Source organism: Poromitra crassiceps, assembly GCF_964638095.1.
Source record: "Poromitra crassiceps genome assembly, chromosome: 8".
Taxonomy (NCBI): Eukaryota; Metazoa; Chordata; class Actinopteri; order Beryciformes; family Melamphaidae; genus Poromitra; species Poromitra crassiceps.
This window is the reverse complement of record NC_139629.1, coordinates 24,133,861-24,150,451: the sequence shown is the minus strand read 5'-3', so window position 1 is coordinate 24,150,451 and position 16,591 is coordinate 24,133,861. Positions and strand designations below refer to the sequence as shown.

The 16,591-nt window shown below is 42.8% G+C and overlaps 1 protein-coding gene across 1 annotated transcript; it reads left to right on the top strand.

Annotated features, from left to right (window-relative positions):
- Window positions 1-2,010: 2,010 nt before the first annotated feature.
- Window positions 2,011-15,161, top strand: LOC310781338 (centromere protein N-like; the record flags this gene model as incomplete). Its single annotated transcript, XM_083641947.1, has 10 exons — window positions 2,011-2,181; window positions 2,550-2,595; window positions 2,702-2,761; window positions 2,980-3,053; window positions 3,206-3,376; window positions 5,708-5,809; window positions 9,068-9,122; window positions 9,216-9,325; window positions 12,059-12,182; window positions 14,709-15,161. 10 exons carry the CDS (start codon window positions 2,011-2,013, stop codon window positions 14,813-14,815), a joined length of 1,020 nt encoding a protein of 339 aa, XP_083498073.1. The 3' UTR covers window positions 14,816-15,161.
- Between the last annotated feature and the right edge of the window lie 1,430 nt (window positions 15,162-16,591).

Sequence of the window (16,591 nt, the reverse complement as noted above, 5' to 3'; positions counted from 1 at the left end):
AACAGACTGGGATCATTATTTTTCATGCTCTGGGATCGGGATTGCAAATATTTTTGTGCGAATGGTTTTCTGTTTAGAGGTTTGGTTGGAAAGAGTTGTGTAAGCATTACATTACTGTGTATGTCCACATTTTGAATTGATCATGTTTCTGTTTTCACATTTTGTAGTCGACCAAACAATGGTTTTAACTGCGCATTGCTCATTCATACAATAACTTGTTTTAAACAAACTTCTGATGATACTGAATGCAAAGGAGTGACAGTCGGTAAATATTCCAGATATGTGGATCACAGGAACTTGACGTCCATCCACAGCAGCTCTGTGTAGCCCCTAAAGAGTGCGAACACCACATCGCACAAAGTACCAATACTGCAAAAAGTACCATGGTACCTGAATTGAGAAATGGTACTGTGTTGTACTATTCATCATATTTACTTTTGGGATCTTGTGCATAAATTGACTCTCACAGATGTTAATCGTTGTGAAAACGTATTTGTACAAATGAAGTTTGCACGGCATTTCAGTAGAAAATCTCACACTGTAGCGCTGAAGATAATCACCTGCTGTGTTCATACAGCCCGGCTGTCTTGGTGGGCGGCGGCCTGCCTGAATAGGGGAAGTGGTGTGACGGCAAAATGTCTTAGAGGAAACACTCTTTGTAGTTTCCTGTCTTACAGGAAACACTCTTTGTAGTTTCCTTTTCCGGTATTCTCAAAGTCAACCTGGTGGGTAAGATTGATGTACAACAATGTCTGCTTGTGTAATTATTGCATTTCAAACAACTTTTAAGTATCATGTGATTTAGATTAGGCCATTTCATTGTTTCAGGGGGGAGGTTGTGATTTTTGATTCAGAACCTGGTATCTGTATCAAGACATGTTTTGGTGTTGTGACAACACTACTCGTTATAGATTATTACACCTCACTTCAGAGTTATAGATTGTAAATTGTAATTGTAAATTGCTTGCTGTAACAGCTATTGTTTTAAAACAAAGTCAAGGATCAAACTCGAAATTCCTGTCCGCCATTTTGTATCACAGATGTAGACTATTGACATTTTATCACCTATAATTTTGTTCCTGATTTGAATTTGTGTTGGTGTGAGTTGTGATTAGGCCTCTTGTTAACATTTTTTATCACCCTTTGATATGATAATGCGATGTCATCACAAATTGAAAGGTTTTGGTCTATACTGTGCTGCTCAGTGTTTGCATCCTTTTCAAATTTTGTTCATTTGTTAAGACATGAGGCAAACTTTTAAACACATTTGAATATGACTATTTCATTATTCTGTCTACCGACATTACAGAGAAAACACACACACACACACACACACACACACACACACAGTGAGAGAGTAGCAGTAGCCCTGGCAAACTAAAGTTTCATTTCACTGACTTACTTAATCATTAGATCTGAGTGATAGACCAAATCAATAGCAATGATGAGTGTCGGGTGTCTTTGCTATACATCTTCCGAAAGTGACCACGAAATAGTTTGAAAGATATACTGGTAGTACCACTCCAACACTAGAGAGGGCGCTAAAGGTAGTGGACCAGCTTTTCTGAATGAATATGATTGGCCGATGCGCGCCAAAGAACGTACATTGATAAGAACTAAAAAGTATTGTTCCCTTCATAGCAACAACGCGCAGCAGAAGTACGCCTCCGCCATTTTGGCCCCTAAGGAGTGAAACCTGTCTTTGGTAAAACGGCATCCAGTAAAACTATTTAATTGTGTATTATTTATTCAATCTAGGAAGGAATCAAAGCAGAAACATGTAGGCTAAAACATGTTTGAAAACATTCATTCTGAATTTCATTAAATACATTGTATGGGCCAAGATGGCGGCAGCGCTGCTTTGGCACTACCGCAGCGCCTCTAGCGGCTGTTTCAAAAAATGCATAAAGCTGTCGACTCTTTTCTTCCACCCTCACTGTTCGCGCATTTATTCTGCTGGGCGGGCGGTTTGTTTGTCCTAAACTCAAATAACGTCTAATCTGAGGAAGAATGGACGACTCTTCAAAATGTTTACTACAGCGGCTCATAAAACGGATACCCACACAAATGCTGAAAACAACTCTGGGCAAGTGGGGTCGTTTGACGATGGAACAGCAACACTCGCTGGACTTCAAACAACCAAAATCGGTGTTTACGGAAAATCTCCTCGCCCTCTGTCAAGTATGCGGTGCTGTTTTCAACCAATCAAAAGACTTTATTTCAGACTCAAGGTCCATATGAGAAAACACAAGAAGAAAGACAACGCACACACGCACACACGCACGCACGCACGCACACACACACACACACACACACACACACACACACACACACACACACACACACACACACACACACACACACACACACACACACACACACACACACACACACACACACACACACACACACACTCTCTCACACACACGCAGTATCATAGCATCATGCATAGCCTTCATAAAAGAGAACTGTACCACGTTTAGCTAACTAGTGTTGAACCAGTAGACGTAGACCAATAGATTAACCTTAAACATGTGTTTTCTCCACAGGAAAGCGATTTGGCAATTAAACATATCACAGAACTTGAGATGATTTGTAAGTGAAAGTGTTTGGTAATTTTCACATGAATGCGGATAGCTGGTTAATAACTTGCGGTGCATAAACAAATAATGCTTTGTGTTGTGCCTCACTTGTCTTTCAGATGTCATTGACAATCCAGACCAGGGGATGTGGCGTGCCTTCCAGCTGCTAGACCCTGAAGGTAAGTAGCTAGCTAGCCATCCATCCATCCGAATAATGTTTATATTAATGTCCAGAGGGGGCACAGGGGGACAGATCTATAAACATGATTTGAATGGCTAGCTATTTAAAGTTGCAACTGATGTTTATACTAATTTGTAGTAGTAGTGGTGCTGTTATATAGTGCAACCAACCCACTAACCTACTATTGTATCTGTCTCCCTTTTCTCTGTTCCCCAGAGGACGCCCCTTCTATAGAGCTAAACCAGTTCAAGGAGCAGTTTAAATCTCATCTCACTGAGCTCATCGGACGTGTAAGTCAGATATTCCCTCTGGCATGATCAGTGAGTGATAATAAGATCCTAGAATTTATAGCAGTCTGTCAATTAATAATTAATCACATATTTAGTGATATTGTCATTGGCCTTTCTGTGTTTAACAGTCTGCTTTTGTCATTATACCCAAGGTGTCTATCAAAATGAAGGACACAGATGAGGCAGTATGGATTCGAATTGCCTGGGGGAACAGCTTCTCCCAGCCCAACCACCTGAAACCAACATATGTTGTTCATGATCTTCAGACCCCTTATGTCTTTGTGACCAGCATGAATTCAGTGCAAAAGCCCCTGTTATCCCAGGTGGGACATGAGTTGTATCAACCATAACATTGCTGTGACTGTTACTAGGCATTAATTGTAGGTCTTGGTAACCTTCGCTAACGTCTTGTACCTTGCAGGCCTGGGTTCTTCTCTAATGTCTTGTACCTTGCAGGCCTGGGTTCTTCTCTAATGTCTTCCTTGGTTCTTCTCTAATGTCTTGTACCTTGCAGGCCTGGGTTCTTCTCTAATGTCTTGTACCTTGCAGGCCTGGGTTCTTCTCTAATGTCTTCCTTGGTTCTTCTCTAATGTCTTGTACCTTGCAAGCCTTGGTTCTTCTCTAATGTCTTCCTTGGTTCTTCTCTAATGTCTTGTACCTTGCAAGCCTTGGTTCTTCTCTAATGTCTTGTACCTTGCAGGCCTTGGTTCTTCTCTAATGTCTTCCTTGGTTCTTCTCTAATGTCTTGTACCTTGCAAGCCTTGGTTCTTCTCTAATGTCTTCCTTGGTTCTTCTCTAATGTCTTGTACCTTGCAGGCCTGGGTTCTTCTCTAATGTCTTCCTTGGTTCTTCTCTAATGTCTTGTACCTTGCAAGCCTTGGTTCTTCTCTAATGTCTTGTACCTTGCAAGCCTTGGTTCTTCTCTAATGTCTTGTACCTTGCAGGCCTTGGTTCTTCTCTAATGTCTTGTACCTTGCAGGCCTTGGTTCTTCTCTAATGTCTTGTACCTTGCAGGCCTTGGTTCTTCTCTAATGTCTTGTACCTTGCAAGCCTTGGTTCTTCTCTAATGTCTTGTACCTTGCAGGCCTTGGTTCTTCTCTAATGTCTTGTACCTTGCAGGCCTTGGTTCTTCTCTAATGTCTTGTACCTTGCAAGCCTTGGTTCTTCTCTAATGTCTTGTACCTTGCAGGCCTGGGTTCTTCTCTAATGTCTTGTACCTTGCAGGCCTTGGTTCTTCTCTAATGTCTTGTACCTTGCAGGCCTGGGTTCTTCTCTAATGTCTTGTACCTTGCAGGCCTTGGTTCTTTAATGTCTTGTACCTTGCAGGCCTGGGTTCTTCTCTAATGTCTTGTACCTTGCAGGCCTTAGTTCTTCTCTAATGTCTTGTACCTTGCAGGCCTTGGTTCTTCTCTAATGTCTTGTACCTTGCAAGCCTTGGTTCTTCTCTAATGTCTTGTACCTTGCAGGCCTTGGTTCTTCTCTAATGTCTTGTACCTTGCAGGCCTTGGTTCTTCTCTAATGTCTTGTACCTTGCAAGCCTTGGTTCTTCTCTAATGTCTTCCTTGGTTCTTCTCTAATGTCTTGTACCTTGCAAGCCTTGGTTCTTCTCTAATGTCTTGTACCTTGCAGGCCTTGGTTCTTCTCTAATGTCTTCCTTGGTTCTTCTCTAATGTCTTGTACCTTGCAAGCCTTGGTTCTTCTCTAATGTCTTCCTTGGTTCTTCTCTAATGTCTTGTACCTTGCAGGCCTGGGTTCTTCTCTAATGTCTTCCTTGGTTCTTCTCTAATGTCTTGTACCTTGCAAGCCTTGGTTCTTCTCTAATGTCTTGTACCTTGCAAGCCTTGGTTCTTCTCTAATGTCTTGTACCTTGCAGGCCTTGGTTCTTCTCTAATGTCTTGTACCTTGCAGGCCTTGGTTCTTCTCTAATGTCTTGTACCTTGCAGGCCTTGGTTCTTCTCTAATGTCTTGTACCTTGCAAGCCTTGGTTCTTCTCTAATGTCTTGTACCTTGCAGGCCTTGGTTCTTCTCTAATGTCTTGTACCTTGCAGGCCTTGGTTCTTCTCTAATGTCTTGTACCTTGCAAGCCTTGGTTCTTCTCTAATGTCTTGTACCTTGCAGGCCTGGGTTCTTCTCTAATGTCTTGTACCTTGCAGGCCTTGGTTCTTCTCTAATGTCTTGTACCTTGCAGGCCTGGGTTCTTCTCTAATGTCTTGTACCTTGCAGGCCTTGGTTCTTCTCTAATGTCTTGTACCTTGCAGGCCTGGGTTCTTCTCTAATGTCTTGTACCTTGCAGGCCTTAGTTCTTCTCTAATGTCTTGTACCTTGCAGGCCTGGGTTCTTCTCTAATGTCTTGTACCTTGCAGGCCTTGGTTCTTCTCTAATGTCTTGTACCTTGCAGGCCTTAGTTCTTCTCTAATGTCTTGTACCTTGCAGGCCTGGGTTCTTCTCTAATGTCTTGTACCTTGCAGGCCTGGGTTCTTCTCTAATGTCTTCCTTGGTTCTTCTCTAATGTCTTGTACCTTGCAGGCCTGGGTTCTTCTCTAATGTCTTGTACCTTGCAGGCCTGGGTTCTTCTCTAATGTCTTCCTTGGTTCTTCTCTAATGTCTTGTACCTTGCAAGCCTTGGTTCTTCTCTAATGTCTTGTACCTTGCAGGCCTTGGTCCTGAGCACCAGACACGGCACTATTAAGGATGCTAACCTCAGTGGACGGAAGCTCACTGCCATCAGGGACCTGCTGATGAAACGATATCAACAGGTGGGCTACATTTGAACTTTAACTGATTCCTGATATGGGGCAATAAAAGCCCATTTTGACTTGTTATTATAATATAAACTTATATATATATATATATACTGTGTGTGCTTCTGGGATGCGGGTCGGGGTCTTAATTGGCCTCGGCTGGGTCTACTGGGCGAGGGTGTATGATGTTGACAGACCCGAAACACCTAACGACCCCAGATAACATCACTGATGACGCGTCCCAGCGCATGCGACAGTAGTGTATTTGAGAATATAGAATTCTGGCTTGCCTCTGGCCAGTGACACTTAGGAAAGACTAGGTGACAACCAAGTATAGTTTGGTGACGAGCTGGAGAGACAGTTGACGGCCAGAGAGACGGCAACCCGGTACGGGATGGGATTAGCACCCCATCTTGGCTCTCTCGTGAGGGAGAAATCCACAAACGCTACGGATTAGCCTCCTGAAAATCTGCGCAAGATCGGCGCGGCCTGAGGTCCTCCAGGCTAGAGCGAGGTGCTCGACGCAGGTAAATGACGTGCAGCGCACAGGCCCTCTTGAGGCGTCCTTGAGGTATTCTCTCAGCCTCTGGATTGCCTTTGCCACGGGAGGGTCTGGTGAGACGAAGGAGGAGCACGGCCGGGAGTAACCCACAGAGCCTAGATCCTCCATGCACCGAAGGGCCAATACTGCGGCGTAGCACTAGCTCTATTGCAGCGGATTGGGCGTTCTCGTTTACCCCTTCCGCGGGCAACGTTGCAGATAGAGTAGTAAAGCTGATCCGTGAGCGGCTTCTGGGACGCGAGTCGGGGTCTTAATTGGCCTCGGCTGGGTCTACTGGGCGAGGGTGTATGATGTTGACAGACCCGAAACACCTAACGACCCCAGATAACATCACTGATGACGCGTCCCAGCGCATGCGGCAGTAGTGTATTTGAGAATATAGAATTCTGGCTTGCCTCTGGCCAGTGACACTTAGGAAAGACTAGGTGACAACCAAGTATAGTTTGGTGACGAGCTGGAGAGACAGTTGACGGCCGGAGAGACGGCAACCCGGTACGGGATGGGATTAGCACCCCATCTTGGCTCTCTCGTGAGGGAGAAATCCACAAACGCTACAGATTAGCCTCCTGAAAATCTGCGCAAGATCGGCGCGGCCTGAGGTCCTCCAGGCTAGAGCGAGGTGCTCGACGCAGGTAAATGACGTGCAGCGCACAGGCCCTCTTGAGGCGTCCTTGAGGTATTCTCTCAGCCTCTGGATTGCCTTTGCCACGGGAGGGTCTGGTGAGACGAAGGAGGAGCACGGCCGGGAGTAACCCACAGAGCCTAGATCCTCCATGCACCGAAGGGCCAATACTGCGGCGTAGCACTAGCTCTATTGCAGCGGATTGGGCGTTCTCGTTTACCCCTTCCGCGGGCAACGTTGCAGATAGAGTAGTAAGGCTGATCCGTGAGCGGCTTCTGGGACGCGAGTCGGGGTCTTAATTGGCCTCGGCTGGGTCTACTGGGCGAGGGTGTATGATGTTGACAGACCCGAAACACCTAACGACCCCAGATAACATCACTGATGACGCGTCCCAGCGCATGCGGCAGTAGTGTATTTGAGAATATGAATATGTGTGTGTATATATATATATATATATATATATATATATATATATATATATATATATATACATATATACATACTGTGTGTGTGTATATATATATATACTGTATATACATGTATATCCACCTTATTTCTAGCTGCCATGATGCCTTACGTGAAATATGGTTGCTTCTTCCGGTGTAATCCTCCCCACCCATTTATACAAAATGTCAAGTGAATGCAGAATTTATGACAGTTTTGGTCAGTCTGTCTGCTTGACAATCCCATTTTGCTGCAATAAAAATGGTTGAAGTGAGATGAACAGACTGGAAACTTTATTTCATTAGATAAAACAGATGTTGACAAAGTTTTTTCCTTGGGGGACATTATTTGCAGTTGAAAAAAGGGAATAAATCGCAATATATATTATCTCACAATATCGCAATACTCAATATATTGCAATACTAGCATATCACAATATTATTGGATTGGATTGTGATACTATTGTATTGTGGGGCATCTGGTGATTCCCACCCCTAACAATTATGTGTGCAAGTGTTATCCTTTTGGAGAAAATTATCCTTTGCTATTTTTGTTTGTTTTTCTGTGATGGGAAGAAGGAAGGAAACGGATATTGTTGAATAAATATGTGAAATGTCATGTTGACCCAATATGTTTACCTGTATATTGTAAGTGAAGTTTGTACCCTGTTCAGAACAAACTTAAATATGTCTGACTGCGATATATATGAAGCTCAACTTGTGAAAGTCTGTTTGGATTTAGTTTGGTATTTACCGGTACATAAAAAAAAAAAACTAGTTTCTCCAGGCCCTCAACTCAATACCCATTTACAGACCTGCTCCCTTAATGAATAGGAGCCTGACTTTGTGACTGTAATCAAACCAAAAATAAATGTGTTTTGAGTTTGTCACGCTGCAGAAAAATGTGTTATTAACCACTCAGTCAAATTTGAACAATTTAAAAATGTCACCGCGTATGTAAATTAGGTTTCAAAATCATGAAAAACTAAGCACTGCTCTGAAACTGTGGGAGAGTGTCTTATGAAGTGTCCACAGTGCCCCCCCCCCCCACGTTTTTTTTTAATTATTATTCTTGCAGGGTAGAGGCACTTCAGCCTGATTGGTTCGCGGAGCATAACCACGCCCGATTCAAACCCAGTATTAGGAAAGCTTACGAAACCTTAAATGACAATGTATCGAATTTAGATTGAAACTAATTTCGAATACTTTTTTATGCTTACTATTATGTACACAAGACCCAGAATAACATCATTAGAAGGTTGTTGTGGATTTGGGTTTGCATTGCCTTTAAAAGGATATGTATACTCTGGGACATAATTTTGGGGGGTTTAGTATGGGGCCTGGCTGTTTCTGTACTGAAATCAACAAGAAAATATTTTGACTAACAAAATCAGTGTTGTTGCCAGTTGGAGTAACTACAGAAAGTGCAACTCTTAGCGTAGTGTTAACTATGTATAACTCAAGCCGCTAGAATTGTAGCTTGGGAAGAGAGAGAGAGTTGCTATTCACATAATGATTGAACTGTACATGATCGTACATACAATCAATGTAATGTGAATTCTCTCTTATGGTGAATTTGGCCTTACAATTGTATCAACATTGGTACGACTGAATCCTCAAATACTTAATCTCTGTTTTGTTTATAGGTGTTTACCACCAAGCATCCCAGTCCTCTGATGGAAGAGAATGAAGTTGTCTCACGTATGTTCGGCTACTTATATTGAAACATCAATCAAGTCCACTTTTATACAACTGCGGTGCGTAGTATAATGCACCATTCATTTATTTTCGTAGACCCACACATCGTAAGAGAAGATGCTGAAACTGCAGAAAACCGACTTCAGATGGCCTGTGAGGCCTTTGGTGACAGAATGTTACCTGAGCTGCAGACTGCAGTTTACAAGGTACGTAATGAGACATGATGGTGTTAGAATGAAGGTGAATAATAACTGCATGCTGGGATAGACTTCTGAACAGGAATAAGGCTGTATGGAAAAAAGTGATTTAATAAGTAAAAGAGCAGTTGCGTAGGAAAAACCCAAGAAACCAGGCCATCGATTTAATCTGTCTCAGTGAAAGAAAGAAAAAGTATGGTATAGAAACGCGTAACGCGTCATCATTCAGAAACCACGCCCAAGACGGGGGTCAAACAGAAATCCCCCCTCCAATCCTGGCGTTCTATGTCACGTGCATGGTTGCGTGTTGCACAAAAAGATCGTATATAATGAAGATGAACACTCCAACTTACTTCCTTGACAGCTAGATCCACATTTTTCTTCTCGCCAATTCTCAATGGCTTCCTTGTTTTGTTCAGGAGTACAAAAAAACTTTAACTGGCGTTTTTTTACATTTGTTGTCTGTGCAGCCCACCACACAACAGCTTTTAGCCATGTTTAATTCAAGGAAAATTACTAGGGATGCACCGATTGCGATTTTGTTGGCCGATTCCGATTTCCGATTTTTGAATAGTCTGACTTGCCGATACCGATTTTTGCCGATTCCGATTTTTTTTCTAAGAACAATAATTGGCAGGTTATTTTTTTACTTTTTAACTTTGCTTAAACACATTGACTGCCAGCCGTTTTTTTTTGCTGTAGGTAGCTTCTGCCAGGCCGTTTTTTGAGGATTCTGGCTCATTTTAAAAGAGCCGAGGATTCTTTTCTGCTTGGAGTTTGTGAACACAAAGTTCAGAAAAGTACTAATAGAATGTGTGCTTTCTCTGTCTAAAAGAGTTAGTTTGTAGAGTTAGTAGTTATGTAGATATTAGCCGTTGAGTACAGCATGGTTTCAGCTGTCTGAGAGTGAAAGCTGAGATAATCGCAGTTTTGTGAAATTCAATCAAACAGGCAGAACAGTCACTTTAACCATTTATTTTTGGCATCAGTGAGAGATCAGACATCCAAACAATATAGTTCCGAACGCCCTCTCCTTCAACTCCTCCCTCCGTGGGCGTGTCTAGTGGCTTTCAGCCTGCGTTTGTCACAAGCGAGTGCTCTGCTGCTGCTGCTGCTGCAGCGAGTTTGAGCAGCCTCCCTCCCTGGCAGCGAGTTTGAGCAGCCTCCCTCCCTGGCAGCGAGTGTGGATAGGGCTCACTCGTCTCTTGGGTTTGAGAGCCCCGATGAAGCCCCGTGCGACTCTAGGCTTTATGCAAATTTGCAATCCCCCGTGTGCTGCTGCTGGCGCGGCCCGAGAGCGGCGAGTCTGGTGACTGATGACTGTAAAATCGGCAAGCCATTTCCTTGAGAATGGAGGAAGCAGCCGCGGGAGGCGGCTGCTTTTGGTTGACTTTCTCTCTGTCGGGAGGGCACCGTCGCCACCTAGCTGGTCGGTAAAATAGATTATACACATTCAATACTTCCAATATCTCCATAGGAGACGCGGGGGGCATTGATCCACGTAGCACCGTCAAAAAAAAAAATATATTTTTTTTGACGACTCAACTCGTCGTTGGCAGTGAACAGCTGGATTGTGTTTGACGACTCAACTCGTTGTTGGCAGTGAACGTGTTAATAGAAAATTAACATTCATGTCACATTTCTTATCATTTGCATGAGGTAGGACGATCTCACTCAAAAACATCTCAAAATAAAAGTGTTCCAGGTTACTGGACAGAGCTTTTCTTTTTTGTGTAAATACAATGAATATAAAACAATTAATTCCAGTATATCCCACAGCTATCATGCATTTACTTTTCCAAAAGAAAAAAGGTGCAACAGAACAGGGGCTTCAGATGGAAAGTAGCCTATGGCTAAATCTGTTACAAAGCATCTCTTCCCCTATGGTGTTTAATGTTTTTTTGTATAGGCCTATGTCCCTGCCAAATAAACTAATAAAATAAAATAAATAAACGTCAAAATGTTATCCATGGACAAGGAGTTTATAGCCTATAGCTCGAGCCCAGAGACCTTCGAAGCCATGCCCACTCTACAGTTGTGGATTTGGCTGTTATTGAGTAGCCTAGATGAGGAAATGAGTTTGAGTTGACTCAGTTTGAATATCGTAGTTTACACACAGAGCGCGTTTTTTTTAATCTGCCATTCGAAAAAAAATCATCTCTCACAGAAAACTGATGCGTTTTATTATTATGTTCGTCGTTCTATTCGCATTCGCAATACGAAACAAAAGTCATCTCCTGGCTGTACACGTTACAACGTGACGGATAGCAGCAGCAGCAGCAGGCAGCGGTGATGTGGAGGCTGGTCGGGGAAGAGGGGACGGTGAGGTGAAGCGAGCCGCTCAGACTGGAGACTGTGGACTCCAACCTACCCGGCGGCCCCTCCGCGGCTCCACACCGATGAAGACATGCTGTGGCATGTGTGTACTGTGTAGTGGCAGCTTTGGCTGCAACTCATCCACTCTGTCTCGCTGCTTTTGGGTTCGCGCACGTCACTTGAAAATCGGCTCACAGAATCTGCATTTTAGGGTGACCGGCGCAGATCACCGATCGAGGCCGATCACGTGAAAATCGGCCATTTCCGGTCACGTGCCGATCGATCGGTGCATCCCTAAAAATTACGCTGGTGTGTGGAAATGAACTGAGCTTTTCCCCCGTGATGGGCGTGGCCTATTTCATGCAGTGTCTCTATGGATGTTTGCCTTGATTTGCAACAAGTTTTGATTGGTTCATCTTTCCTTAGCTGGAGACGAAATTCAGAGATGTCACCAACGAGACCATGATGGAGAAGGAGGAGCCCTTCAGATGTGTCGTCACATTTGCAGGCCCCAACATCCTAGAGTCGCTCAAACAGTGTGCAGCCTCAGGTACGAAGCGTTTGTGTTAGAAGGGTGAAAACATAAGTATACTATAATGTAGATGGGGAGATAACGGGAGAGTTAAATCTATTACCATGCACGCACGACATTCTCTCCATGGGCTAACTTCTAATCAATGAAATCCTAATGAAATTAAAGTCGAGCTGAACCCAAAAATGACTTTTCTTTTCTTTTAGTTCAAATCCCCTTGGTATGCAGTGCACCTATTTAATAATGTATGCAAACAAAATCCCAACAATCTAATTTCTTTAGTGTTTGACACTTTTTCACATCAAAAGTTAATTTTTCAAGATTTCATTGATAACAGTAATGTACAGTTTGCTGATGTCACCTAGTACTATCAAATTTCTACCCCATTCCAACCAATCATATCACGACATGCAGCTGTCAATCAAATCTTCATTTTAGGATAATTTTCTCTTCCAAACGAGGTCGAAAATGGCGCCTAGTGCCTGTCATCTGGCAGAATTCCTATCCCATAAACTAACTACTAACTTGGCCAATTGTTAGAAACATGAACAAAAAACAAAAACTATAATCTCTAAGAATGCAAAGAAATGTAACTGGCTCGTTAAAATGCGCATTCCAGGGATATCGTATCGTTACAGCAGCGATAATGGCGCGCGCATCCGAGAGCTTGGTTGTCAGGGGTCGCACTTCGGAGATTCCAGGCCGACGTGCTGCACTCTCCGCTCGGCAACACGAAGGCAGCTGGCTGCTTGCGGCTCGCTGAGCTCCACTCCTCCCGTCAAAAGGCTCTTCCCGAGGGGAGCGCCACAACACACTGAATCCCACTCGATTTGGAGGCGGAACACGCCAGGATTGGCCAAAGCCCAATCCAGTCCCAGAATTGTCAAATAAAATCATCGACATGATACTATGACCCGCCTCTCAACCTGTCATCTTAGACAAACTATGTTTTCAGTCTGAAACTGACTCATTATGCACGTGACGAACAGGTTCAGTTCGACTTTAAATATTCTTTAATAAAGTGATTTGTTTAAAAAGCCGCCTTCTGAGTACCTTTTGTGAGGTCAAATCGGTGCACCATCAACATAGAAAACATCTATTTTGATTCCAACTAAAAAAAAAATCATCAGTAAGCGGTGAATTTTTCCCCACTAAAATTGGTATCGGTCTCAAAAATCTCATATTGGTTTGGCTCTAGTACCACCTCCGCCATTTCGAGCCAGGAAAATCCCTCTTCTAGATGGCAATAAACCGTAATTTTCACATGCAACATGCGTACTCCAATCCTGGAGACTGAACCGCCCAAAGCGACACCCCATGAAAGATCAGCTGATGTCACAATCTCGAGATCAGCCGATGATGTCGCAATATCAAGAGTGACATCAACATTGTGACATCGTCAGTGATGTCACAGACACTGATGAATGTGACCAAAATCGGGACATCGTCAGTGATGTCACAGACACTGATTGTCATAAACGTGACCAAAATTATGACTCAAAACTTCATTCACACAGGGTCCGTCGCTCGCGTTGCTCGACTGTAGCCTGCTCTAGTGAGTGTTGATGGCAGTTGTTTCAGGGGTATCCTCTGAAACAAATCTTCATGTCTCAAGAAGTACAAATCCGACAATTCCGATTTTTACCTTCAGAGAAACAGCAGGTCTGGATGAACATTTGAATGTATAATATAGCCTATTAAAAATTGTGGACATGGTGACAGTTGAACTGGAAAAACAATCTGTTGAAATTAGCAAAAATTGAACAGCATATACTGCTAAATAAGGCATCATATCTCGAAGACTACACATTCCATGATTTAGTCACATGCGGTGATGGAGAACAAATGTGGCAACAGTTTGGCATGCTGGCCACATGTATTTTGTTGGCAACCTAGTTTTAGGTAGTTAACTGAAAATGTGTGGCAAGTAAAAAAGATGTTAAGGTTAGGGTTTTCTTATTTAACCACGACCATACCCAAACCCTAACCCTAATGTTTGAAAATAAGAAAAATGCTTATTAAAAAATAAAAGATTTGTGTGGTTAGACCAGGAGTCGAACCCCACTCATCAGATTGGAAGGCAAGGACCTTATGCAAGCCACGAGCCGAAAGCACAAGCTGAGCTTTCCCCCCGATGACCGATGATGTCATAGACATTGTGACATCACTGATGACAGGAAATTGGCTCGAGCCAGAGAAACTCGGGTTGAGTGCGCATGATTTGGGATGAGTTTGGTCACACACCTCAAAAAGTGCCCCCATGGTTAACGATTTTCTTGTAATAAATTAAACCAAAAATTATTTAAAGACCACAATAAGAAAATTGTAAGAGTGAAAACAACACATTCTAGTAGCTGCTGCTACTTTGAGAAATGCTGCACTGAAAAAAGTAAGCAAAAATGACAGAAAATATTGCATGTATTTCCTGAAACCGAGACAAATAGTAGTTAATAATCATTCATTTTGCGGCCCTACCTTTTTAACTCAATGTATTGTTTTGTTGTTTTGAGTTCTGCTGATTCAATACATTTTTGTAATTCACAGGAATTGCCTCCACTCCCATCACACCGCTGCTCTCATCTATCACCAAAAAAGGAAGGAATAACTTTGTGATCACAGACAACGGCCTTGGTCCCTCCTCAAGGAGATGAAGGCAAATGTACCATTTACATATTGGACCGATTCTCAGTTCTTCCTATTAGAATTAAAATATTTCATTGTATGTATGTATAATGTTGGTGGATTAAGTAGAGCTGCAACAATTAGTTGATTAATCGATTAGTTGACCAACTGAAAATTAAGGGTTAGGTTTTGTTACAATTGATAAATTCTTAAATGTGAATATTTCCGTGTTTCTTTAGTCTTCTATGATGATGAACTATCCCGATTCCCGACTAAGAATTCTGCCAGTCGAAGCAGATTTGGCTGTTCAATATGAATATCTGACCATTTTTTTCTTTTTCTTTTTTTACAAGACTATCTGCAATCAGAAAATCCATTGGCATGAGCTGGTTTGATTTCTTTGTTTAATTAGGAATTTAGGAACGTTACCTTGTGGCTTATGTCCTCATAATAAAAGTTTGTTGATTGAATGTATCTTATGCTTTTTACATTGTGGTGATTTCTGTAAATTAATCAACAAGAGACTGCAAATATGAGAAATGCTCATCTGTGTTCTTTTATTGCTGGTGAGCGGGCCAATGTCAGAACAGTGTCCGACCAGAGGCAAATTCCACATTGTGCTTTGATCTTATAGCCTTACTGGATAATAGCTGAGTCATGACAAATCAGCACAATAGACAGAAGCTCTATTGACAAATAAATGTTTGATACATGGGGAACATCTTGGAGAGAGCTGTCTGTCATACCCTCAATCAAAAATAAAGAAGGGGCAGGACAATGAAAGATAGAACATAGCCTACCAACCAAATCAAAATGACAAGGAAAACACTAAGAATAACCACTGACAGTAAATATATAGAATAACACAAAAATCGAAGCAAAACACAATCTGTGACAATCTGTTAACAAAAGTCCATTAGACCACTCTGCATCTAAACATGACATCACTACCACTGGCGTTATCCAATCATCATCCAGCTCGTTGCTCTCATACAGTTTACATCAGATCCCATCCACTCCACACACCCAAACCAGTAAGGCCTACATGCACATAGACATAGGCCTAACTGCCGTTTTTCCCCCATATCGGCTCTACTCGCTTAATCTTTTAATTAAGCTTTAACTTGCAATTGTTTTCCCTGTTTATGTGTAAAACGTAAAGACAGTGTGTACCGACTACCGACCCAATGTCGTTCAAAAGTCAGTGTAGCCAGTCGGTGATTAATCAGAACGCGAGCTCCAGAGTGCCTTGCGGCACGGTGATTGGTCAAAACCGAGCATGGGCAACCGAGTATGCGCGCCAAAACAGCATTAATTCGGTAGCTTGCTCACGTCTGTCTCATTCAGGTGCTGCAGTCAAACGTGTACGGGTTGGACCGTTTTCCGTTTGTCGACTCGTGTGTGTTGTTTTTGTCGTGTTGCGTTGAATTGTCGAGTTGGCTAGCTGCTAGCAAATAACTGGCTTTCCGTTGGTTGTGAAGATCTACTCGCGGTGGACTGCAGCGAAGCCAAACTGACGGTAACTCAACTCTGTGGCGTTGGCTTTCATCGATTTTCTCTACCGCCATGGACCTCCAGGTAACGCAATTGCCGTTTTCCCTTTCTCATAGCCTCTGGGAAGATGAAGGTGAGTTGACCCGGATCGCACCCAGTGTATGGTGTTGACAGATGGTAAATGTTGAATTATCGTACCAGAGGGTCAAAATTATCGTTTTTGGAGGTAAATTATCGTAAGCCCCCCGCCCCCCGCCTAAGTGGAGCAAAATTTGTTTTTTCCCCAATGTTATTTTGTAAGTTTTTGCTCC